This window comes from Acomys minous (assembly GCF_964271855.1).
Source record: "Acomys minous genome assembly, chromosome: 19".
Classification (NCBI taxonomy): Eukaryota; Metazoa; Chordata; class Mammalia; order Rodentia; family Muridae; genus Acomys; species Acomys minous.
The window spans coordinates 39898020-39924726 of NC_140499.1; the positions used below are offsets into that span (position 1 = coordinate 39898020).

The 26707-nt window shown below is 42.8% G+C and overlaps 1 protein-coding gene across 7 annotated transcripts in view; it reads right to left on the reverse strand.

Annotated features, from left to right (window-relative positions):
* PLCH1 (phospholipase C eta 1) overlaps window positions 1-26707 on the reverse strand; it is a 207545-nt gene that overhangs the window by 164506 nt on the left and 16332 nt on the right. For all 7 annotated transcript variants that reach the window (XM_084769032.1, XM_084769039.1, XM_084769038.1 and 4 more), the window contains exon 2: window positions 13617-13735. In XM_084769032.1, the coding sequence (XP_084625158.1) occupies window positions 13617-13695 (79 nt within the window). In that variant the 5' untranslated portion in view covers window positions 13696-13735. The remainder of the gene's footprint in view (window positions 1-13616; window positions 13736-26707) is intronic.

Below are 26707 nucleotides of genomic sequence, written 5' to 3' on the forward strand. Positions count from 1 at the left end.
TGACCTCTTGCTCACTCTCTTCCTCTCCATATCCTTTTTAGCTACCCTTTACTATTAGCCCCACCCCTGCTTCTCTCCCCTGTCTCTCCCTTCTCAGGGCCCCTTTACACCATTATTTCCATATTTACCCCAAGCAAGTTCTAACTTTGCAGCACATTCTGCATCTGCATTGCTGTTTTCTGATCACTGGTGATATAAGCGGAGTTTAACTGATTTTAAGCAGGCGTCTATGTCTTATACACTTTGACACTGCTTCTATCACAGCGCTTTGTTTTCCTCTGATTGATATTGAGGATTGACCCCTCGAAGGGAGGCACTTTAATGAGAAGATTCCAGAATAAAATTGGGAGAGATGCCCAAATACACGTGTCATTTCATAACACAAACTCACATAAAAATACAAAAAAAGCAATGCAAAAATGATGCTCTCAAGTGATTATAAAGTCATCAACTAGTACGTTAAAACAGACTAAAAGAGGCACAACACTGGATGAAGATTTCAAAAGTAAGCAAAAATGACCAACAGGAGGCAGGCAAATGGCTCAACAGATAGATGCATGCTACTCAAACCTGTCCATCATGCAAAGGTAAAAGAGAGAACCTACTCCACAGAGTTTTCCTCTGACCTCCTCACATGTAGCATGGCATGCCCATAAGCATGTGCAAGTACATGCACACACACACATACACACACACACACACACACGTATATATGTATGTATGTATGTATGTATGTATGTATGTATGTATATGAGCTACAAAGATGGCTCAGTGGTTAAGAGCACTTGTTGCTTCTCCAGAGGACCCAAGTTCCATTCCCAACACCCCTATGGCAACTCACCGCTGTCTGTAACTCCCAGAATAGTTGAGGCCCTCTTCTGGCCACTATGGGCACTAGGCATGGATGTAGTACACAGATATACATGCAAGCAAAACATCCATACATGTAAGGTGAAAAATAAATAAACCTTAAAAAACAAACATTTTAATCATCAGTGGACTAGGGGATGGTTGATGAACAGTGCGCTTGTCACACAAGCCTAAAGATCTCACATAAAAGCTGGACAGCTATGGTGTCTGCCTGCCGTCCTAGAATTCAAGTGTCATAGACAGGTCATAGCAGAAAAAAGCTGGTCAGCTAGACTAGCTGGGATTGATGGGTTCCTGGTTCAAGAAGAGACCTTGCCTCAGGAAATAAAGTGGAAAGCAATGAGGAGAGACACACCACTCTATGACAGACATGCACACATGCAATGATCAATTACCACAAAGAGAATACAAATAGATACATTCGATCCCAGATATAGAGAGGAAAGACAACAACACAGAGACAAAGATCAGAAAATGAACAATAAAATCAGCAACATACATTTAAAAGTCAGTAATATTTTTTAAAGGATTTTGACATTTTAAAAAAGCATAAAGTCAATATAGGAAATAAAAAACACAGTCAAAAGCTTCAACAGGCTCAACCAAGCAAAAGATAGAATATCAATGATCAAGGAAAAGGCTGAGGAAATAATATATTAAAATATCAATAAAGGGGGAAAAAACAAGTCGAGTGATGCATGCCATGAAACTCAGCATTTGGGAAGGAGAAGCAAGATCCTTCAAGTCTGAGGCCAACCTGGTCTACACAGCAAGTTTCAGGCCAGACTCTGACTTGGGAAAGCAATTAATAAAGAATCTCAAGGAAACTGGTGGCTTTAATCCCAGCACTTGGGGGGCAGAGGCAGGCGGATCGCTATGAGTTTGAGGCCAGCCTGGTCTACAAAGCAAGTCCAGGACAACCAAGGCTACACAGAGAAACCCGGTGTCGAAAAACCAAAAAAAGAAGAAAAAAGGAAAAGAAAAAGAAAACTGGTTTACTTGCCTCAGATTTACTTGCCTACATCTGAGCAGAACAAGGGCAGCAACAGTAGGGGTACTAAGTAGACCAGGGGAAGCCTCAGCCTACACAAAGGATTGCAGGCAACTATGGAATGCTGAATTCTTGAGAAACACTCCTCCCCAGAGAAGAGCACATGCAGAGGAACCTAAATTCAGGGCATGGCCGTTTAACGAGAGATCAGTCTGTGTGATCGGCTGGACTACAAACACACCTTTAATCCAGGAGAAAGAGGCACACAGATCTGAGTTCAAGGCCAGCCTGGTACACAGCAAGTTTCAGGTAAAGGAAAGCTTAGGTCTGGGTGTGGTGGTATACACCTTTAATCCCAAACAATGAAGGTAAAGTTAGTTTGTAGAAGGAAGCATCCATGTTTGAAAGCGATGTCTCACTGAGTGGCAAGAAAACGTGATGAATCAAAAAAGGATTTGACAGAATAGGATATGCCCACCTCTCACAAGAACAGAGAGGAAAAGGAAGCTACTTAAGGGAGCAACACGGAGAATGGGGAGAGAGGAGGCGGTTTACTGGGACAATAATAAAGAGACAGGTTGCATAGAGAGAGAGAACTCAGGTTCTATTTATGTATTTAAAAATATATATGCATATACAGAGATTTATGTAGCAACAATTAGTGAAAAAAAAAGAGGCCATGAATTTGAAAGCGAGCAAGCAGGTATATATAAAGCTTTAGAGGGAGGAAATGAAAGGAGAAAATGATGTGATTATATTATAAACAGCAAAAAAACCTTTTTTAACTGAAGGAAGACCTAAACACACATGACCTCCAAAATTTGAATCAAGAAGATATAAGACACTTCAACAGATCCTTAGGAAGCAACAAGATTGAAGCAGGAATAAAATAAATGTGCTCCTGCAACAACAACAAAAAGCCCAAGACCAGACGGACTCCCTGCCAGTTGTGCACTCTATAAGGAAAATCACTAAGATCAGACTGTTCCACAAAACGAGAAGGGAAGACACACTATCAAACACATTTTACCAAGCCAGTGTTACCCTGATACTAAAACCAGATAAGGACATGGATGGACAAATGAAGCGATGGATGGATGGATAGACGGATGCACACACACACACACACACACACACACACACACACACACACACACACCAGGTAGAGGGGAGTCAGACAGCAAAATACAGAGAGGAAAACATAGGAACTGCTTCCCAAAATAAACTGAATAGTCGGCAGTACACTAGATGGGGAACAGAAACTGATCATTTCCAATTTAGATTCAGGATTACAACAAAAAATGCTGATTCTCTTCACTCATATTTAATATACTGCTCATTTACAACAAAGAGACAAGCGAGAGCTGGCCATGGGGGCACAGGCTTTCAATCCCAGCACTCTGGAGACAGAGGCAGGAGGATCTCTCTGAGTTCAAGGCCAGCCTGACCTACACAGCAAGCTCCAGGACATCCAGGGCTACATCGAGAAACTCTGTCTCAAAAAGTAAACAAATAGCTCTATGAGATAATACATATTGACCGCCTCAGGTCTGAGCTATTCAGCCTAGAATTGGAAGGGCTACTTCCTAGAATAACATGGGAAATTCTCGAATTTTCCCCATCCCAGCCATACCCCAGATTAGTGACAGCGGAACCACCAGACTAGGTCCACAGAACCTTATTTCTTTATGTTTTTTGCTTTTGCTTCTCCAGGTGGTACCAGACCGTGGCCCTGACTGGGCTCTTTAGAGCATTAATTACAAATCTCCTCAGCGGAAAAGAGGCTTCAGCTGTTTGCTAGAACAACCCGGGGAAAGCTGACTCTGGTACTGTTCCAAACTGCAGTCATTCTCTAATAGACGCTGATGGTCCATTTCAAGTTGGCATGGAAAGTAGGACACGAAACAATATGTCCTTTTACTTGGGCACAAGCCATCATCCTTTATAAAACAGGAAATGTTGTGACCACACATCAGTCACATACCAAATGACAAAACATGTGGAAAGCATAATTGTACTAAGTTTTCACAAATTCTACACTTTACTCGACCCAGGTAGGGTCTGTTTCTCAGAGCGGTCCTGCTGCCCAGAAATCAGGACTGTGCTCGCACGTTGCTCAGGATTCTCAGATGACAGGCACAGGTGGGAGCATTTTTCCTGTTCATATGGTGAACATAAAAGTGCATCTTCTTAGCTTTTAAGGCAACCCTGTGCTGCTTAGTGACTCTCTGTGTGTTGCCCAGGCCTTCTTTGGGCTTCTCACACTGAGAGACCCATGCCCTTGTTTCTGCAAGGTCTGTTCCATGCCCTTTACAGTAAGAATTACTCCATAGACAACAAGCACATTTAAGACTCAGACTGCAGAGAATTTTAATGGAATGCAAAAGACCCCGGTTAAGCTCCTTTATTAATAGGGCCATTTTAATGAGAGAAAAACTCCAGTTTCAAAATTGAATGAAAGAGATATACCTATATAAGCAACATGGGAGCCCTAGGAAGTATTACTAAATGAATTTGAGCAGGCTAAGAGTTCTCACAGAAATCATTTTGCCTTGAAGTCACTGCACATTTGCAATAATAAGGTACATTAGGGTTCTCAGCAGACTTTCTTTTTCCATTTCAGGAAGGAATGGCTACAGGTCTCTCCTGAGTTTCCCATGGCAAAATTTTGAGTGCAGGAACGTTAGGCTATAGCCACAGAGCCACGACATATTCTATAGCATAAAGATTAAAAACCAAACTCAACATAGCACATAAATATGAAAGCAGCTGGTTTTAATCTCCCTTGTTAAATAAAATGAGGAAATTCTTTCTGTGGTATTTTGTTGGGACTAGAGTTCGGATCCCCAGCATCCATATATGGTAGGCATTCCATAGTGCCAGTATTTGGGAGGCAAAGACAGGGGATCCCCAAAGACAAGCTGCCTGGCTAGACCAGCCAAGGCAGCCAAGTCTCCAGGTTCAACAAGAGATCCTGCGTCAGGAAAGTAGCAAGCGATCAACAAAGGCACCTCAGGCCAACTGCTGGTCCACACACACATACATGCATGCCCACACAGACACATAAACATGAAAGAAAAAATGAAGGAGAGAGACAGAGAGAGAGGGAGGGAGGAAAGAAGGAAGGGAGGGAGGGAGGGAGGGAGGAGGGAAAGAAAGATAAATAGATGGCTAAAGAGAGAGCAGCGGGACTTTGTGGGCAAGAACAAAGGTCAATCAAGCTGAGGTATATGAAGAGAATGGCTGCCAAGATAGACAGGTACCAGGACAGGGGATGTTCTTCAGATGTGATACATCCCAGGGTTGGAGGACATCATCTTGCTCATCAGGTATCAGTATGCAGGCTAGGAGATGGACTCAGGCAGGGATGTAGCCATTGTTGGAGTGAGTAGATACCCACGGGAGTTATAGCTATGAAATGGACTAAGCTATTCCCATCGTGGGCCTTGACTGAAGACAATCTGAAAGTCCCTTTGAACCCCACAACTTACATTTGATAATCACCGCCAACATATTTGCTGAAAGGAATGAGCCATAACACAAACACATCACGTCTGTTGGGATGGCTTTTCATTTACACATTATGAAGAGACAAACTGCAGTTTTTCATCTTTGTTTTGACAAATGGGAGATAAGAGGTTTCCGTGATTACAAATGCAATCACTAATAATTATTACCATGGCTTAAGGAAAAATTCTAGATTGTTTGTGTAACTAAATTAAGTAATTACGGGGCCCTAGAAGAACCCAGAGTCCACTGGTAGACTCTTTCTATCAATATCTGCATACATTAGGCAGCGTATGAAAGACAATTGGGAAAATGAAAGAGAAATTAATTATAATTATGAAAATGCAGCTTTAAAAAAACAAAGGCTTAAACGTGTAGCACAGATCCAAAGAGAAATAATTCTCACCCAGTACACGGCTAACATGTGAGAAGTCTGCAAGTCTGAAGGAGAAGTTGTACTAAACACACCATTTCTTCCTTCTAATTGAGTAATTAAGAAATTGGGGCTCACAAGCATGGATGAATAAAACAATCACAGCCCTTTTGGGTTTGGCTAACCTCCAAATGGCCACGGGCTTCAAAGAAAGAATTGGAGAACCTAATGGAAAAGGCAAGCCAATGATCTTTCTCGAAGGTGACAGGCTAGTCTGGCATAATCAAGTGTGACCTCTGCATGTCCTCTCCCACCTAGGCTGTCCACACACCCAGACCTTTGGTTTGTCATTTTGTCAGGCACTCAGCGGGGACTTTTCATCTGCTACATGAACGTCCTTGACAAAGAAAACTCAGCCAAGAAATCATAGAGCCAAAACCTTTCACTGAATTAGATTCCTGAAGAAAAGAGGTTGAATCATCTCAACATACATTTTTTATGGACAGATCATTGCCTGGCTCTGACAATGCCCGTAAACTGCCTTGCAAGGAACAGACACAGTAAATAATGCCAGTGTTTAGGGACATGAAGTCACCCTGATCTAAAATACCAAAGACAAAGTCAGGCCTAGAGTGGCTCTAGAATACACAAGCTGCCAGAGCGTATGGAAGAGACATTCAAAACTCACAGTGCCCTAAACCCTTATCCTGGGTGACAGGGATAGCATGCTAAAGAGCCTTTCTCACTCATGAGATGGCAGGAAAGTGCTACAGAAGAAAAACCTGGGGACATCTTAAGGTATAGGCTGATAGGAGTAGCTATCACTTAAAAGTGAGAGAATCGGTCTGCAGAGAGGAAAACATGACCTCACACCCATCCATCCTTTACAGCCTTCGAAAGACTCAAGTGAGGAAACATGGGGATAAAAGAATGGGCCAGGCAAGTTGCCCGAGCGACGTCAGAAGCTAGGGAAGTCATGTAAGTGCTGAAGATGAACTTCACAACAGAGAAGGGATGACACTGAAGGGAGATGGTGGGTCCTCTATCTCATGGGCCCTTGGTGACAGAGGAGGTGAAAGTGAAATCAGATACCCATGTAGCAAGTTGGAGAGATGGCTCAGAGGTTAAAAGCACTGACTGTTCTTCCAGAGGTCCTGAGTTCAATTCCCAGCAACCACATGGTGGCTCACAACCATCTATAGTGAGATCTGGTGCCTCTTCTGACCTGCAGGTGTATATGTGGACAGAGCACTGTATATATAATAAATAAATAAATCTTTAAAAAAAAAAAAAAGATACCCATGTAGCAAATCACAGGAACAAGACTTGGCAGTCTGTGGACAGAGGCAGAGACAAAGCCTGCCTTCCTTCAGCCGTCAACGGCCACAGCGGGCTTTGGATGGAACTGTTAAATAAATTTCAAATCAACATTTTTAAATGAGTTGGATTTTCAACCAAAAGTAGCCAAAAAGTAAGAGGCTGCCTGAGATGGTATGATGGGACAAAGCACAATGGGCACACAGGAATCAAACTCAAATGAATGTTACTACATTAAGAACCCTCAGTAACCCAGTTACAATGAAACATGGGTTGTAGAGAAAGGCAAACCGATAAAAGATGAACTTAAAATTTTTTAAATATATATGTACCGAAATTTTTGTGTATTTCCAAAATATCAAGAACGTTATCAAATTCCCAATGATTAGAAGACAAATATCTTTCACTTCAGCTTGTTTAAAAGTATTACCTTTGTCTTTTTAAACGTTTTAGAAGTTGTGTATTTCCATAATGCACTTTAGTCTCCTCATTTTCCATTCTCCTCCCTCATTCCGCTCCCTCTCTTTTTTCTCAACAATGGCCCCCTGCCTCCACATTTACGTCTTCTTCTTGTATGTGGCCCACAGTTTAACTAGCACTTCTTGCCTGAGCAGGCGTGTGAGATTACTACTTCACTTAGGAGTGGTTCCACTACCGAAGAACTTGACACCCCCCTGCTCTAACAACCATCAATTGCAGTAGTCCTTCTAGGGGCAGTGGGATCTCATGGGCCCAGTCTCCACCCATGATGGAATGTTGATAGGCCCAATCTTGTGCAGATACCCACAGTTACAGTGAGTTCATGGGTGCAAGGCTGCTATGTCATAGCCAGAAGACATGCCTATGCTTCGTACCTCCCCATCTTCTGGCTCTTTTAGAAGGTTCCCCAAGTGATGCAGTTGTCCTATTTAGGACCCAGCACTTCCACCATTGTTTACACTCAGCATTTGGCCAGTTCCGTGTTTCTGCCTGGTCCCAGCTCTGTCCCCTATTAGAGAGGTTAGACAGCCAGTCCATTCTCCGGGCCCATCTCTGAGTCTCCACTGGAGGCTAGGGAGAACCTCTTCAGCCCTCACCCTATGTCTTCCTACCAGGCAGAGGTGTCAGCAGAGTATCTGGCCCCAAAGTCAGTCTCCATGAGGGTCTTGGTTGCCTCTGCTGATCTTCCTTATTTACATAATGCCCAAGGTTCAATGAAGTAGCTGATGTCTGTAATATAAACTTATTTTCTGTTTCTATTCAGTTTCTGTTCTGAAACCATGAACCAAATTGTAGTAATTAAGCATAGCCTAGCTATTGTGGTATTATTTGAACATGCTGATGTTACAGACAATTCTTTTGCTTTTTACTATTTGAAAATTTTTCATACGATATATTTTGATCCTAGTCTTTCCCTGCTTCCGGCTCTTCCTAGATCCTCCCAATCTCCCTATTCATCTGACTCATGTTCTCCCTGAAAGAAAAAAATCAAAATTAAAAACTAGAGCCAAAAACATAACACACACACACACACACACACACACACACACACACACACACACACACATCACACACACACACACACACACATCACAATGTCCTTTTGTGTCAGCCAATTATCCCTGGGTAGGGAGCCTGCCCTGAAGTGTGGTTGGGATACCTTGTGCAACTCCATTGGAAAACCTGATTTTTCCCTTTCCAAGGAGGTGCTGATTGCAAATAGCTTCTGGTTAGAGTTGAGACCTTTTGTCTGGCCCCCCTTCTCCATGCTGGGATTTTGTCTGGCTTGAATTTTGCTGTCACAGTCTCTGACCTCATATGTTTATCAAGCCTAGCATGTCTGGAAGACACTGTTTCCCTGTAAACACCTATGATGAGCCTCCTGATACAATCAGTCTAGTTACATAATTCACATCAGTTATGCTTGATGGCTGCTCTTCTGGAGGGCCAGAGTTCTATTCCGAGCACCCATTTCAGATGGCTTACAACAGCCTGTTACTGCAGCTCTAGGGGATCCAATGGCCACTACTAACCTCTGAGAGGACCACACACATATTCATTCTCTCTCTCTCTCTCTCTCTCTCTCTCTCTCTCTCTCTCTCTCTCTCTCTCTCTCTCTCTCTCTCTCACACACACACACACACACACACACACACACACACACACACACGCATGCACGCACGCACACACACACACACACACACACACACACACACACACACACATGCGCGCAAACACACATATAATGAGGACAAAAGAGAGAGCGGGATTACAAAGACATATAATTCCTAACTGAGTTTCTCTTACAATTGAACATAGAACTAATTCAATCTCCCAGCTCATCTCTCAGCTGGCAGACATCTGGCAGCTTTTCCATCGAGCCCGTTTCTGCAGCAGCAGTATCACAAAGATGAAAGAACAGAGTTCTAATTCATTTTCTGTTGCTGTGATAAACACCATGACCAAAAGCATACTCCCGTGTCACAGTCCATCACTGAGGGAAACCAAGGCAGGAACTCAAGACAGGAACCTGCAAGCCAGAACCATCCATGAGAAAACCATAGGGAATACTGCTTACTAGCTTGCCCAGCTCCTTCACTAAGATCTGCCTAGGAGTGGCACAGCCTACAGTAGGCTGTCTCCTCCCACATCTGTCAAGAAAATGCCCTGCAGACATGCCCACAGGCCAGTCTGCTGGAAATAATTCCTCATCTGAAGTTCTCTCTTCCCAAGGTGACTCCAGTTTGTGTGGAGTTGATAAAAGTTAATCAGCAAGCAGATAACAATTCAGAGCAGAGAAAGACATTCATTGGATTAAGCAGTCTCTTTGGTTTGGGCTATAATTATTCTAATCGACTCCATTGAGAATATGTTGCCACTATAACCAGAAAATGAATATAGGATGTGCTTTATGGGCACAGATGTTATGTTTTTTTAAGTTTTATTGAGGATCTTAGTGCACAGAGTCCTCATTTTAATGCAGTTCTTGTCTTCTGGGAACGCTGCTCAAGTCTTCGTGGAAAAAGAAATATAAAGACATCTGCATTCAAGTGAGTATATTTCAAAAGGCTGGCGTATGTGTGGGATGGTGCTTTCCTGTTTGTGAGGTAAAGGTTTTTTTCTCTCTTTATCCTGGTTTATTTGGCTATACAAGAATTGTCATCAACATAAACAAAAAGCCAAATTGCTAAGCAAAAGTTGATTAGGAAGCCCACCCGCCCTAGAAGCCCCTCCCTCCAAATAAACATTTCTTCACCACATCTTACCCTGTTGAGATTCCTCTCTCTCTCTCTCTCTCTCTCTCTCTCTCTCTCTCTCTCTCTCTCTCTCTATCTATCTCTATCTCTATCTCTATCTCTATCTCTATCTCTATCTCTATCTCCATATTCTGGAACCTCCAAAATATTATTAACAACATCCCTTTAACACGAAATAGACCAACACGCTCACTGAATTCACTGTCACGGTATTCTCACTACGTTCACTGACCCTGCCTTAGCCAAGTGTTGAGTTCCCACAGACAGATGAGCAGGGTGTCTTTGGGTCCACAGTCACTGAATCTCTCCAGGCAAAGAAACACAAAATGATGACTGACCCTATCAGAAATCAATGCCCCTTCTCCCCCAAGACAGAGCTCTTCTGTGTAGCCTTAGCTGCTGTCCTGGACGCACGCACTTTGTAGAGCAGGATGGCCTCAAACTCACAGAGATTGACCTGCCTCTGACTCCCTGAGTGTTGGGATTACAGGCCGGCACCATCACATCTGGCTTTAGAAATCAATTCTTAAAGCTACTACTTGCATTACAAATGAAAAGAATCGAGGTTCTAACTGGCTTTGATTCTCTTAATCTTGAGAGGATTTAATATCTCCAAATCCTTTGAGAAGTAATTCTTGACTTGTGAAAAGTAACCGATTCACATTTTAAGTGCTACACTGCCCCCTTGTGTATCTTGTGTTTGGTGAAAAGTCACCAAACTCAGGAAAATGTAAAAATTGTGACCTTCAGAGATACTTTAAAGGAATCTAAGACACTAGAAAAAACAAAAACAAAAAACCTTATAACCCATCAAGACCAGAATGCTTACTTCACACAGGGGAGAAGTTGTGATGACTGGCCCTATCAGAAGTCAATCCCTCCTCCCCCAAGACAAGGTTTCTCTGTGTAGCCTTAGCTGTTGTCCTGGATGCACTTTGTATAGCAGGCTGGCCTCAAACTCACAGGGTCCCACATGCCTTAAGGATTGTCTAATTTGTTGTCCACTACTAGCTAATGGCAGAGCAAAGACTCTTGAATGGAATTTGAACCTCTCAAGCCCCTGGGGGGGGGGGGGGGACGGGGACTCAGCAGTGTTAGGGTCAAGGGCAGAGTACTCACCCAGAACTCATCTCTTAGCAAAGAATGATAGCCTGAAAAGAACAGAAACACTGGGGTTGTGGAGCCCTGAGGATCAGAGTTTGAATAGCAAATCTCCACTTCAAAACCTCCAAGCTTAAACTGGTGGGGGGGGCGGTAAGGCAGAGGGTTGGGGGGTAGGGGGGGTTGGCTTGTAATCCCAGTACTTGGGAGGCAGAGGCAGGTAGATCTCTGTGAGTTCAAGGCCAGCCTGTGCTACAAAGTGAGTTGCAGTATGACCAAGGCAACACAGAGAAACCCTGTCTCAAAAAACCAAAACAAAACCTCCAACCTTTACTTCCTCTATTCACGAAATAGGATGAACTATTATGAAGATTCCCAAAGGGCTCCACAGAGCAGTCCTTGTGATCAGGCCCCGCAGAGTTCCTTCTGATGGCTAACTGCCACTGTCAACTTGACTACACAGAATCAGAGGTATACATTCAGGTGTGTCTGTGAGAAGGTTTCCAGAGAGTTAACTGAGGAGGAAAGATTCACCCCAAATATGGAGTTTGGAGCTCCAGAATGAATCAAATGGGGGAAAGGAGAAAATGAGTTAGCACAAGCATTTATCTCTGCCTCTTCGTGAGGAGATGCTGTGACCAGCTGCATCATGCTCATGTCTCCATAATTGGAACCCTTCTTGACACCATGCTTTCCCCAATGATGGACTGTGCCCGCCAAACTGTGAGCCAAATAATTCCTTCCTTGATATACGAGAAAAGTAACTGATAGAGACAACAATATAGTAACAACGCTAACTGGGATATAAAATATACAAGCATATTGTAGTGAAGTTGTTACTGCACCTCAGCTCTCGGGATGAAGACATTTAAAACAAGGAAAAGAGCAATAAATGTGCAGCATTTCAGCAAAATACAGTAAACCTCTGTCTCTTGAGACAAATAAGTCTTTAACAGAAAGTACCACTCAGCCAACAACATGAGTGTGCACATGGAGCAGTCAGCAGCACTCGCGGGTGAGGTTCAGAAGACAGGAAGCAGGACCTCACTTCTGCAGTAAGACCCTACCTCCCTCCCACATTGCCCGCCCCCCATAAGGGTTCTTCAGGATGACAATATCAAGAGGCACTCTGGGGATGCAATGTAAAGGTCAGCTAAGGTCCCAGCCTCAGCCATCATTTCATTGGAACTTCCTTCTGTCACTTGTAAAACAAAGTCACCCTCTGCCAGGTCACACAAGGAGTCTTGATAAAAGCACGGCACAGCTCCTGGACCCAAGGGCATGTGAGGTTGCCCTTGTCACAGACTTCATTTTAAAGTAATGGTACACATTAAATCTGTTGTCACAATGAGGAATCAACCCAGAAAGTTGAAAACAGATGATAGCATGTTTAATTAGGCAACACCTAGGTCTCCCAAAACCCGTCTACTTCCCTCTATTTCTCCTGGGTTTCCAATGGACACTGCTCCACAAAATTCTAGTGCCCCAGAAATCTTTGGGGTTCACAGACAAATTTCTCTCATGCAAATCCTGATGGCAGGATGGACAAAGCTTATCTCTGACTCTGAGCCACTAAACAAGCAGCTGTCACCTGAGCCAAAGGCAATGGTTAAAAGATAATTCTTATTTGTCAGGAAAATGACTAATATTGATCACTCTCTGCTCAGTTACAGCAAGCGAGCCGCCCGGCAGACATTCTGAACTGAGGCAAACTGCTCTGTTATGTTTTCTTGAGGTCTGATGCACAGGTTAAGTCTCCAAACCCCAAAAGGACAGCAATATAAGTGAGTGCCCGTCTCTTTAATGAGTAACCAGAACAGCCGGTCATCGGCACACTTTAACATTTGACTTTTGTAGAGCACACACCATTCAGGTAGTAAACGCTGAATAGTGAGCCTCAAATATTTACAGAACACTTCCTGTAGGCCCAGCCCCAAATAGTTACAAACATGGGAAAGGTATGTTACTGGACTCCACAAGAGTAGAAAGGCTGGGAAGCAGGAAGAGAGAACACCATTGCTGTTGTAGAGATGGTTCACACTGCTAACGACTGTGGGTCATTGGTCCAGTGGAACTTGAAGTTAATTAACCATAAGCAAGTAAACTCAAGCCTTGGTTCAGTACAACAGTTGAGCCATAGCTGCATCCAGAGGAGGACAATAAAAGTACTGTCCGAAAGCAAAGCAGGGTTTCAGCTACATAAATGCAGCAGACAGCTCACCATGAAACACACTGTTGTCCACCAGAAAATGCCTGCGGTACTGCACACAGTTCCTTTTCTCCACATTCCAGTAGCTCATTGTCGGAGGATTTCTGGCACAGCATCAAAACGAAATTGCCCTGTCAAGAGGAACAGAATGAGACCAAAATGAAGAAAATGGCAGCCACACGCTCACCGCTGGCAGCACAAGGTCATTAGTTGCCTAGCATTAGGGGAAACACACAGGGCTGTTATTTGCACCAGGACTCCTCCAGGCCCTAACAAATTTCCCACAAGTCTGCCCAGCACCGAAATGTCCCTTTTTTTTTTTTTTTTTTTTTTTTTTGTACCCAAACAATAACTGTTTCCAAAGGCACCATTGTGGACTCAGTTGCTGCTGTCTGCTGAGGAAATAAATCTATCATTCAGTAGGTTTCAGAATTGGTTCATGTGTTCCACGCCTCACTTGAATTCCCTCGGGACTCACATTTACCAGTCAGTCCTGGTGACTTTCCTTAGGTTTCGCTAGCAGGTGAGCTGCTATCATTCTCAGCTCTGAAATTTTGTTCCATCCTGGTAGGTTATGTAACCAACTCATGTGAAGCTAGAAATGATTACAATGCCCATGAAATAATAGGCCAAAGCATAGCAAAGCACCCTTGCCTTCTTTTGGTTCAGCTCAGCTATTTATTTGGGGCCACTGATCTTGGGGCCACCCAGGCTTACAGATGTAACTAGAGCTGGCCAGGCATCCAGCACAATGGAATCCCAGTATCTGCAGAGTCCCATCTCTGCAAAGAGGGAAGACCAGAAATGCAGTGATCTGAGCTGACGGATGAAACTGCAAAAAGCCGTCATGCATAACCCTGAACAAGACCCCCTTTGTCCACAAGATTTGGCTAGTGACTTTTCAGAATTCCAACCTCCTTTCTGTCGGAACAACAAAGCTAGAAAAAGCCAAGCAAGCTTGAAAAGAAGCAAAACCTACAGGTGGGAAACAGTTTTTGTCATCTGTCCTATTGGAACAGCCAAGAGATTTGCAAATGAACCCCAGGATGAAGTCAGTAGCTTAATGAAAAAAGTAAACTCTCAACCGTATTTTCTGTCACTGGGACAGCTAGTGGAGGCTCCTAGAGCTTTGGTCAGAGTTTCTCCTTAAACTTCCACAAAGGGCATCTATCTAGACGCAGCCGACTTGCCTCTCCACACAAGCCTGAATGCCCTCCCCCGCCCCTTCTTTTAACCTCATCCTCGCCAACTTAGAATGAGCTTCCTTTTCCTTAAGGCTGAGGGAGTCAGAACACCATGTGGCATGATAGATAATGGCTGGCTACAGAAATGACCCTACCTTTGTCCTCCAAACCCAACATTTCATATTATAAAGGGATGCCTTTTCCAAGTATTTTTAGTTATATAAATAATGTAGTAAAAGGCAGAGAGCATAGCTCATAAATAGAGCACGTGTTTAGAAGTACTGGGCCCTGGATTTAATATCCAGCACTACAGGTAAATAAGCAAAACACAATTAGACATGTTATGAATTTTTTCAAAATTTCAATGACTGACATTCACTCATTTTCTTCCCCATTCTCGTATCATCTCCCTTGTTGTATGCCTCTCTCCTAGAATAACTACTTTTTAACAGCATTTTACCTAAATATACAATTTTGAAGTCCTCTGTATTAATAAGGACACTACCTTTTTCCAAGAACATAATTTTTAATAATTAACAGTAGTACCTCTCCCTTACAAAAAGCATATGTGTAACTTATAGTATAAACACATTAATGCACATGGAATTAAAAAGAAGACCTTATCTGTATTCATGCTTGTTTCCTCTTGCTAACTCGATCTTATGGTTTTTATTTGGTATGATCAGATGTTGCCCACTACGCCCATTGCTGATCCAAGGAAGAAGGTTCTAAAAGTGTAAGGAAATGCTAAGGTGTTTCTACTTAGCAAAGCTGGTACATGAGCAGGCTTCACACCCATGCTGTTTTAATCTTCTGCGTCAGGTACTGTTATCACCTTCTACCACAGCAAAGAAGATGCTATTAGAGAGATTGATTTGTTTGTGCTGCAAGGAAAAGGCAGAAACACACCCTTCAACCATATCTTCAGATTCCAAATGCAAGTTTCTCACAGTGATAGGCCATTAGAAACAGGGTTGTTACAGGTTGCGAAGGTTTCAAATATGTCCTATGGTCAGGCATGAGAGGGCCTGCCTGTAATCCCAGCACTTGGAGGGCTGCAGCAGGCTGGAGGGTACTGGGTTCAAGATCAGCCTAGGGTACATAGTGAAATCTTGTCCAAAATGAGAAGTAAAAAAAAATAGGGGTGTGTGTGTGTGTGTGTGTGTGTGTGTGTGTGTGTGTGATGTGTTCTGCAAATTCATGAGGATTACAGCTAATATGCTGGGTTCGGTGACTCCTTTATAACAGTAAAAACAGCTGAAACAGATGCTAAGTTTTCCAAGATAAGAACATGGCAAAGTCTGCTTCTCTGTTGCTGTGATTAAACACCAAAACCAACTTGTGGAGGAAAGGATTTATTTCATCTGAGCTTACATGCTATTGTCCATCATGAAGAAAAGCCAAGGTGGGAACCTAGTGACAGGAACTTAAGCAGAGACCACAGAAGAATGCTGCTTACTGCGTTGCTTTTGCTCAGCTGACTAGCTTCCTTACAAAAACCCGGGGCCTAGGGGTGACATTACCTACCCACAGAGGCTAGACCCTCCATCAGTCAGCAATCAAGAAAATGCCCTAGGCCAGTCTGATAAAGGCAACTCCTTGGTTCAGGTTCCCATGTGTGTCAAGCTGACAATCAAGAACAGCCTCAAAAAAAAGTAAACAGCTTTTACTCGGTTCCCTCTCTTTCCAGCATAAAGAATTAGCCACTGGAGTTGTAAGGAAGCCCTTGTTGACGTACTCCAGCCACAGATGTGTGCTGTGATCTCAACATCTGTATCCCCCAAGTTCATCTGCTGAAATCTTTAATGATGGCTTCAGGAGGTGAAGCCTTGTGGTTCTACCCTCTAAAGGGCTCTAGCTGGCCCAAGCATGGCAAACACAGGACCTGAGCATGGAAAGCATGGCATCAACAGGTTTTGCCTTTTACCCTTCTCTCACTTGCTAATACCCCTAAGATTACATTCCTAAAGCTAGCCCCCAATGTCTATTGCCTTGTTTGGTTACTGACTCATTCATCCCTGAGACTAAACACCAGGGTCCAGCAATCTAAATTTACTATTTGGCTAACGTGTCCAATCAGGACTCACCAACTGATCCTAGCGTAGACTCCTTCCTTTTCGCCTTAAAAGCCCACTCCTGCAAAAGAAAACACCTGCTGCTGCTTGCTTGCTCTTTGCTGTTGTTACTGGTGCTTGCTGTCTGCCTTTGCAGCTTTTTCACCCCTCAATCCTTGCTTGCCTCTCCAGGGTAATAAATCTCCTTTGTATTGAGAATTTGGTGTTTAGGTGTATCCGGTGCCAATTGCAGAGGGGAGGGGGCACCTCCATTACACCTTCCTTGGGATGCCTATCCTTTTTTTTTTTAATGGCTTTTTAAAAAGATTTATTTATTTATTTATTTATTTATTTATTTATTTAGTATCCTGCCTGCATGTGTGCCTGTATGCCAGAAGAGGGCACAAGATCTCATTATAGATGGTTATGAGCCACCATGTGATTGCTATGAATTGAACTCAAGGCTTTGGAAGAACAGCCAGCGCTCTTTACCCCTGAGCCATCTCTTAAGCAGCCGGATCCCTTTTACGTAAGAGGCATAAGAGCTAGCCTACTGCATACACCATGTGCAGATACAGCAAGAAGTCAGCAGTCTGAAACTAGAAGAGGGCCGTCACTAGACACCAAGTCTGACTTGATCCTGGAATTCCTTTCCTCCAGAACTGCAAGAAATGAACTTTTATTATCTGTAAGTCACCTTGTCAACGGTATTTTGTCCTAATGACTCAAGTGGATTCACACGGCATGAGGAGAACTGAACATAACCCAGCTCCTCAAGTCTTACTGGTGAAGCCTGTAAAGTGCTTGTTGTCCAAGCATGAGTTCAAGCCCCAGAAGCTACATTAGAAATAACAACAATAACAACAACAACAATAATAATAAGGTGTGGTGGCAGGACACTTATAATCCCAGGGCTGAGAAAGCAGAGGTAGAAGGACAATGGGGTTCACTCACCTACTAGGTGAGCTCCAGGCTAGTAAGAGACCCTGCCTCAAAACACAAGGTAGACAGCACCCAAGAAACACTTGAGGTTGACCTCTGGCCTACACATGTATAAGCACGTGTGTACATGTGCACATGTGTACACACACACACAAATACATACACATGTACACACACACACACACACACCTTTAGTTCCAACTAGATTTAGAAGAGGTGCTACTCGCTAAAGGAAGGCAACTGAAGGGGATGGCAAACATCAGCTAAGACAAACTTCTTAGGAAGCCAAGAGGAAACCAAGGCCCAGAAAACAGTGTAACTTGCAAGATAACACAGCCAACTAATCAAATTGGCTGAAACCCACCTTCAGCAGCCCAGAGATTTTTCTAATTCTCTATGATCCTATTTGTATGAGCACTGTGAAATGCACTTGTAATGCACCTAGAAAAATCCAAGATGCTTTTAAAATGAGTGTCATTTTTAAAACCTTATTTTACATCTTATAAAATATCCTACATCTAAGGAGCCTATGTAATGTCCATGCTATATCCAGAACTCTGTCTAAACACATTTGCATGTAATAGACTATGTAAATTTATTTATTTTATGTATATTATGTATTTGTTTGTCGTATATGTGTTTTAATTTTTGAGTATTTTTTTCTGCATGTATGTCTATATATCACATGTGCGCCTGGTGCCCTCAGAGGCCAAAAGGGAGCACTGGATTCCCTGGAATAGGGTTACAGATGGCTGTGAATGCTGGGAATCAAACCCAGGTCCTCGGGAAGAGCAGACAGTGTGTTTAACCATCCAGTCATCACTATAGGTCCCTACATTGATTTATTTTGTCATCATTATGTCTATCTATCTATCTATCTATTTATTTATCTATTTACTTATTGTTAGTGTTTATTTATTTGTGTGAGTGCATGCGTGCCAGAGGATATGGAAGTCATGAACACAAGTATCAAGAGTTGGTTCTTTCCTTCCACAATGTGAGGACTGGACACTGAACTCAGGTCATCAAGCTTGGCAGCAAGTGCATTTACCCAAAGAGCCATCTCACCAGAATGCATAAATTTCTGATCCTTACAGTGACTCACAAAGGTACTAACTTAAAAGAATATCAAGAATAACCAGCAGTTATTAAAGCAAGTTCTGCTTGAAAGCAAGGTTAATGTGCAATTTGGGGGTTGGTGGGTTCTTTTGTTTTGTTTGTTTGCTGTTGCTTCTGTTTTGTTTCCTTTTTTAGTGAGACCAACTCACTACATAGTCCAGGCTGACTTCAACCTCACTGTCTTAACTTTGTTTCTATTGCTGTGATAAAAAGCCCTGAGCAAAAGCAACTTAGGAAAGAAGGGCTTATTTTAGGTCACAATTCCAAGTTACAGTCCATTACTTTGAGGAAGTCAAGGTGACAGGAGCTTGAAGCTGCTGGTCCCAGGACATCCACCACCAAAAGCAGGGAAATAAATGCTTAGTACTCAGCTAGCTTTCTCTAGTGTTTTTACACAGTTGAGGATCTACAGCCAGGTAGGGGCAATTAATGCCTAACTTCAGGCTGAGTCTCCTACATCAATTTAGGCAATCAAAAAAGACCCAACAAAGATATCCACAGACCAAAGTAATCTAGACAAATCCCGTGCTGAGTCTCTTCCCCCTGATTATAAGGTGTGTCACATTGGCAAAACTAACACACTCACAATTCACTTGCCTCTGCCTCCCAAGAGCTGGACTTACAAGCATGTGGCTCCATGCATAAACCTATTGCTTTCACAACTTTTATTTTTATTTATATGGCCAAAACCGTCAATATAAAGACAGTCAGAAAACAAGGCTTACACCAATACCAAATACATATATGAACTGCAAAGATGGCACTTTTAACTAAGAAAACAAAACATTTGGACTAATAATCACTTGTTAAATATTTTAAACTCTATAGATAAAAAAGAAAACCCTTCCACACCTTACCTATGTAATTAAGCCTGCCTAAGAAATTATGGGCATGTGAACACTCCCCATTACCTGTGTTTCCTGCTGAGAAACTCCTCCCAGTTCATCAAAAAAAAAAAAAAAATAGGTGCTATGGGCTCGATTTAGGTGGTATGTTCCTTGGGCCAGGCAATACGGGCATCCTTGGGGGCATAATACAAGAAATTCTCATGGCCTGTCCTAGACCACTGAGTCAGATAGGCCTAACATATATGTATAACACACACACAAAAAAAACTGGTTTCTTTTGAACTTGACGTTGTGCAAACGTGAGCCTCGGAGTCTAGAGCTTAGAGCCACTGTCTCTGAACACAGGGGAAGTGCACTTGAGTATGACTCTAAAACAGAGGGAAACCGAAGTCCTGTTGAGAACAAGCACACCTGAAGCTAGCTTGCCACCCCACCCCCACCCACCTCTTATCTTTAGGTTTAGAGTTTTTTTTTTTATAGCTGTCTTTAAATGTACAATACTGCTTTAACACGTTCTATAAGACAGTACAAATCTGTTCCAGCCAAGGACTATAGTTCACAAGCTTATACAAGAGACCTTTGGGGTGATGAAGAGTAGACATTTTTTTAAATGTGGGTAGTGAGATGCCTCAACATGTCATGAACCTGCTGCCAGACCTGACACCCTAAGTTCAGTCCCTAGGACCCACATGCATGCCATGGCATGCAAGTGCCCACCACATACATCATCATGATGATGACAATGATGATGATGATAATGACGATAATGATGATGTATTTTATATATTTTAAATTTTTATATATTTATTTATATTTTACATGTATGAGTGTTTTGCTTGCAATGTATGGATGTGCACCGGGTGTTTGTCTGATGCCTGAGGAGACCGGAAGAGGGTGTTAGAGCCCCTGGAACTAAAACTACAATCATTGTGAGCTCTCATGTGGGTGCTGGGTCTCAAACCAGCTCCTTTAGAACAGCAAGCAGTACTCTTAACCATTGTGTGTGTATATATACATACACACATACACACACATATACACACTAATATCTATTATATATTAATGTGGATGAACTCATCTCCTGCCCTTTGACTAGCATCTCCACCCCCTTCTTTCCTGTAACTTCTACAACCAAAGCTACTGCCTTCTGGCATCACTCCTCTGAAAAAAAAAAAATTCCCGTTCCCATTCCTCTACATCTACATCTTTAAAACTATATATTATTGGAGCCCAAGAAGTGCCACACAGACCACTCAGATACCAGTCTCAGCTGGATATAGACAGTTCCTTTGCCAAGCTGATAGATCAGGACTACAGAAAGGTCAGCTTGGGGCAATGGGACACAAGGCTGTAGGCAGAAATTCAAGGGCATGGGAAACACCAGCCTGCTTCAGAAGCCAAAAGACCAGAGTGCGGCCAGGTCCTGCCTCTAAGGGTTCACTCAGGCTAGTGTCTCCCCGAGCTTGTTCCTTATCTTAAAAGGAAGAAGAAGAAAAAATGTAAGAACGAGTGGAAGGAGGGAGAAAAGATAGCAAGAAGAAAGGAAGGGAGGGCGGGCAAGTGGGCCTGGCAGTCACTGAGATGCTCGCTCTCTGGAGCCCTTCGGTAGGCATTAGGCAAACCGCTGCTAGTCTCTCAATCCATCCAATCCTAATTATAAATTTAAATAACACTGAAAGCCCACGGGATTCTGACTGAAAGGCGCTGACTGCACTTCTCCTCGGGCCTTGCTGGGAGATAAAAGGCAGCGCTAATAGTATCTGACAGTAACGTGCATAAGGCAAGAAACGTTCAGCGTGAGGATTGCTGCGCACAGGTATCGCCAAAACCTGATGATTCGAACCAAATCCAGGGAAAAGCTAAGACTTCAAAGAAACCTGTACCTCTCTCATTTCTCCCTTAATTTTAAGGCAACGGGATTACACAGGGGGTGTAGGAGTGGGAAGGGTGCAGTTCTAGGTCAGGCCTGCCACTGGGATCCCCAAGCCACCCAGCAGGGGCCCTTCCCCAGTGTCAATCTGTTCCTTTATGCCTCTGATTTGCAAGCACCAGCTCTGCAAAGAGCGCGATTCCACAGCCCTTCCTCTCCCAACTAGGTATACGCAGGGAAATAACTAAAAGGGCGCTTTGTTCGGTTCCTTAAGGCCCTCGGGAGACATCACTAAGGCCCACGCTTCTGCTGTGTTTTCTTTAACGCAATCACCGGCTTAACGTGCTGCGACTCAGCTGGGCAATGCGATTCACTCAACTCTCCCAGGCCGTGCGGATCCTACAACAGAAACAACTGGTTTAAAATAAGAGCTAGTTGGCTAGAAAGATGGCTTAGTGGCGGCAGCTGCTTTTACTACGCACACCTGATAGCGTAGGCTTCCCGAAGCCATGTGAAGGCAGAAAGAAAAAAAACAACCTCGCCAAGCTTTCCTCTGATTTCCACGCGTGTCCTGTGGCGCACACACACCCATGTACACAAATAAATAAATAAATAAATAAATAAATAAATAAAATTATAGCTCGAAACAGGCAATACCTTTCGTTTCAATAATTTGATTCATACTCAAAAGGAATACACAAAGACGTTTCCTGAAGTGCTGGAGAATGAAGCCAGGACCTTGAGCATCGTAGGCAAGCAGTCCACACGGAGTAACATCCCAGCTCACTGTAACTTTATTTCTTTAGTCTGAAAACTCCTTTTTCCCCTCCAAAAGTAAAGAGTACTGGCAGAAACAATAGAAATAACTACTAATAATAACCGTAATATAACCAGTTTGAACAATACTGCAGATCACAGAATTCTGGCCTGCATAGTTTTGGGGGCTTTTCTCCACACTGGATACTGTGAAATGACTTGCCCCATATTATTTTTTACATCATATTATTTTATGCATGCTCCAGTAAAACTCTGTAAGCACTGGAGCACTGCCAATATCTACTACAACATTTTTTATGACCCAGAAAAATAAGAACACTGAATATTCACTATTGACCAATAAGCATTGATTGCTGTGTGGACATTATCAATTGTGTTTGCAAAGAACTTGTAAATTTATAGAAAAAATGTCCACAAAATAATGTTATTGGGGGGGAGGTACAATACGCCATTAATTATGTAATATAGTATTTCACAGAATAGTGGTCATCATGTTGGCAAAGTGCTTTGTTGCAAGCTATTTATAAATATCCTTTAAACTGTTAAGAAGATCTCTTCTAATTTTTTTATTTGTTTTTACTTTTTGCACAATTTGATATTAAACAGTATAATACTCTCTCTGCATCTAATAAAATGATTCGGGAATATTTCTGTTAATCTGTTCATGTGAATTTTCTAGCTTCAATTTCCAAAATAAATCCAACCCAGTCAGATCGTATCACTTTTTATACTTTACTGAATTTGCCCTGTTCGTACGTTGCTTATGGTGTTTACATATGTGTTCCTCAGGAAGATTGGCCTGTGATTTTTGTTTTCCATATTACCATCTTGGTTAAGTTTCTCATTTCATCTAAGCTGTGCTAGCCAGGAAGCTAGCTATTTTTCTGTTGAAGTTCAACATGCAATTATCAAAGTTTAAATAATCAATATCTTTAACTTCTTCCCAAACTGTGGAAGAGCCTTTCAACATATTAGCCACGTTTGCTTTTCCAGCCTATGTCACTATTTCCCACTGAAGACGCATCATTATTTTCCGCAGCTGACATGTGCTTTTACTTCCAAATTCTCCCATTCTTCAATCTCCATTACTTCTCTTTCTCTCTGCTTTCCAGCTTCTTTGCTTCTGTTTCTCTCTACTACTATACAGGTTACATAGGCCATTTTCATGCAAGTATGTAAAGCGCTTTGAGCCTACCCAGCACCCTTCGCTGCCCGGCCATTCCTCCTTTCTCCCCTCCCTGTCCCATGGGACTTCTTTATTTCCCTAGGTAGTTTCACTCCTGCTGTTTAGTTATCTGTTTATGTGACTTTATGCATCTATGAAGTCCGATGCTGGCCAATGAAAGAAAGCTTGATATTTGTCCCTTGGAGACTGAGCTCACTTAGAATCATCTCCAGTTGCATCCACTGTCCCACACACCCCCTTGCCTCTTCTCTGTGACTTCTCTCTGAGTCCGCCTTCTCCTGGGCATCACTTCTTTCTGCTTAAAATGGAGCCTTTTTTTAGTGATGATGCGTGGAACACAACCTAGGTTTCTGTAAGCCTGAGAGGTCTGCATTTCATCCTTGATGTTTAAGGATATTTAGAATGGAAACAGGATGGTAAGCCACCAGTTTACTCCTGTGTGCAAGAAGTGTTTTCCTCTGCCTTCTGAATCCATTTCATCGCTGCGTCTCAGGACAATTTCCTGAGCCTTTGCAGACAGGCTGCCTCCTCGTCTCTCTGGCTCTGCATAAGTTGGTCTTTCTAGTTTATTGTCCTCACTCACCAGTGTGAGTGTGGGGGCTGAGGGGGCTTATAAGAAGGACATTGCCTTCTGATTTCAGGAGTGAGAATCTCTGTACTCAAAAGTAATCAATTTATCCAAAAAAAGGAAAAACTTATCTTCTACAATACCAGAGGCGATTTGTGCAAACTAAATGTCATCTAGAGATTTTTCCAAGCTTGCAGTGAGTACTCTATACGCCAAAAGTACAGCTTCTTTAACATTATACACACTCAGGCCCAGATAAGGTCATACAGTAGCCCTGACTGGCCCAGCACTCATTTTGCAGTCCAACCCGCCTCAAACTCGTAGTATGTTTCTTTCAGGCCCCGGAGTGATGAAATTATGAATATATCGCTACGGTTCCATATCTACCCAGAATTTTTGTTTGTGAGGGCTCTGTGTGTGTGTGTGTGTGTGTGTGTGTGTGTGTGTGTGTGTGTGTTACTCTTTTACATGTCCATACAGGTATATAATGTTTTTAAATTTACCACATTCCCCTCTTATCTTCCCTTCCATTCCCACTGAACCCTGTCTTCTTCTTCTCCTCCTGTCCTTCCTCCCTCCCTCCGCCACTGTGTGTGTGTGTGTGTGTGTGTGTGTGTGTGTGTGTGTGTTCCATTGAGTTAAATAGGGTTGTTTGCATGAGCATGGGTGTTGTGGTGGGAGGGGCATTCACTGGAGTTCGGGAAACTTAACCAGTGGCTACACCACTAGAGAAAATTATTTCCCCTCCCTCCATAGCCACTAACTGTCAACGAGTCATCAGGGAGAGGTGGAACACAGAGGCTATCCTGTGTCCACGCTGAAATTTTGATGGGTACCATCCTGTGGCACCAAAGCTTTGAATGGTGATTTCCTTACAGTTTATAAAATCTGAAAGAAAATAGGTGGGTTTTGTTTGTGGTGTTTGTTTTCCAGAACATTCTAAGTTCCCTTTCTAAAACAGAGTGTCTTTTTGAAGTCCCTTGTTTAGAATTAGAGAACTTTTTCTTGCATATATCTAGCCTTGTTTTTTGTTTTTGTTTGTTTGTTTGTTTTGTTTGCCTCCTGCTGACAAAACTAAAGTTGAAATATATGGTCAAATTTGTTTGGAAAATGTATTTTTTTAAATGTATTACATGTTTGTATTTGTCTACTTATGTGGGTGACAATGTGCAAGGCCCACCATGTGACTCCCAGAGATTGAACTAATGTTTCCGGCCTTGGTGACAGCTGCCTTTACCTGTGGTGCCATCTCACTGGTCCTGTTTGGCAACTATCTTGAATGCAAAAGTCAGCCTCAGCTTGTGCCTGAGGTTTTACTAATTTGTTACTTGTTCGTTCACTGAACTTAAGAAAATGATCTCTTTTACCTAGTACTGTTAAAGTACTTCAGTGTGCAACAGTACCATGTTTTACAAATGAAATAGTCTTTACAACTATGCCAAAGTTAGGCATGACTGTTATCCATGTCTCACCTGTGGAAAAACTAAAGCACAGAAAGATTTTAAATCAACCTACGGTCAAAGCAACAGTGCTGGGATTTGATCCAAAAATATACAACTTCAAGGATATCACTCCTAAGCTCTGTGAAGTTCTGAATAAAAGGGGGCAAGGATAGGTGAGGAGGAAGAGATAATGTGTGAAGGAGCACCCTGTTAGTCCTACAGCGTCATTAGGAAAGCCCAGACTCCCGGATTATGAGTTCTCCCTTCCTATCTTCGCATCCGGAGTGGACCGGACTCTTAAAAGAAGGCACTTAATATTAAGACCACAGTGAAAAACTGACGCCCAAAGCAACGGTGACCATGAATTTAGATGTTGAATTCTCAGTAGACGTTCGTGTTGAACTCTAGCTCGTTATGAACATATTCAACCACATCTAATAACACGGAACGCCTGCGCTGCCCTGCAGTTCTGGCATCTGAAGGAAGGTTGGTGATTCATACTGTCTCTAAACTGATCATTTGAGGGCTGGGGATGGCTCAGTGGGTAAGAGCGTGTGCTTCGCAAGAACAAGGACCTGAGTTTGGATCCCAGCCCTCACGTAAAAAGCTGCGCACGACCGTACCTGCCTGTTCCCCAAGCAGTGGTGGTGGTGGGACAAGCCAGGAGGGTCCCTGGAACTTGCTGGGCACCAGCCTCACTCCAGGTTCAGGAGTGACTCCGTCTCAAGAGATTAAGATGCAGAGTGATAGAGCAGGACGTTCAATGACCTCCTCCGGTCTCCATAAACCCACATGTACACAAACCTCAGAGGCACTCACCGATGCATAAAATAAATGAGCCAATGATTTGCGACCTATTCCTCCAGACATAAGGGTGCCTAATGTTTAATCTCAAAAAAGGGGGTATGCTCCCCAGAGGACAGATGACTCAGATTCCCGCAATTCATCCTGCCTTCTTGCCTCTACTTCCCTCTTCTCCAGTAAGTAAATGGAGCTTATCACCTGGGATAAGCTGCTTCTCAACTGCTTAATTGAATAAGAGTTTATCAGCAGCTTGTCAACTACTTATAGAGTTTATCAGCAGTCTGTCGACTACTTATATAGAATAAGAGT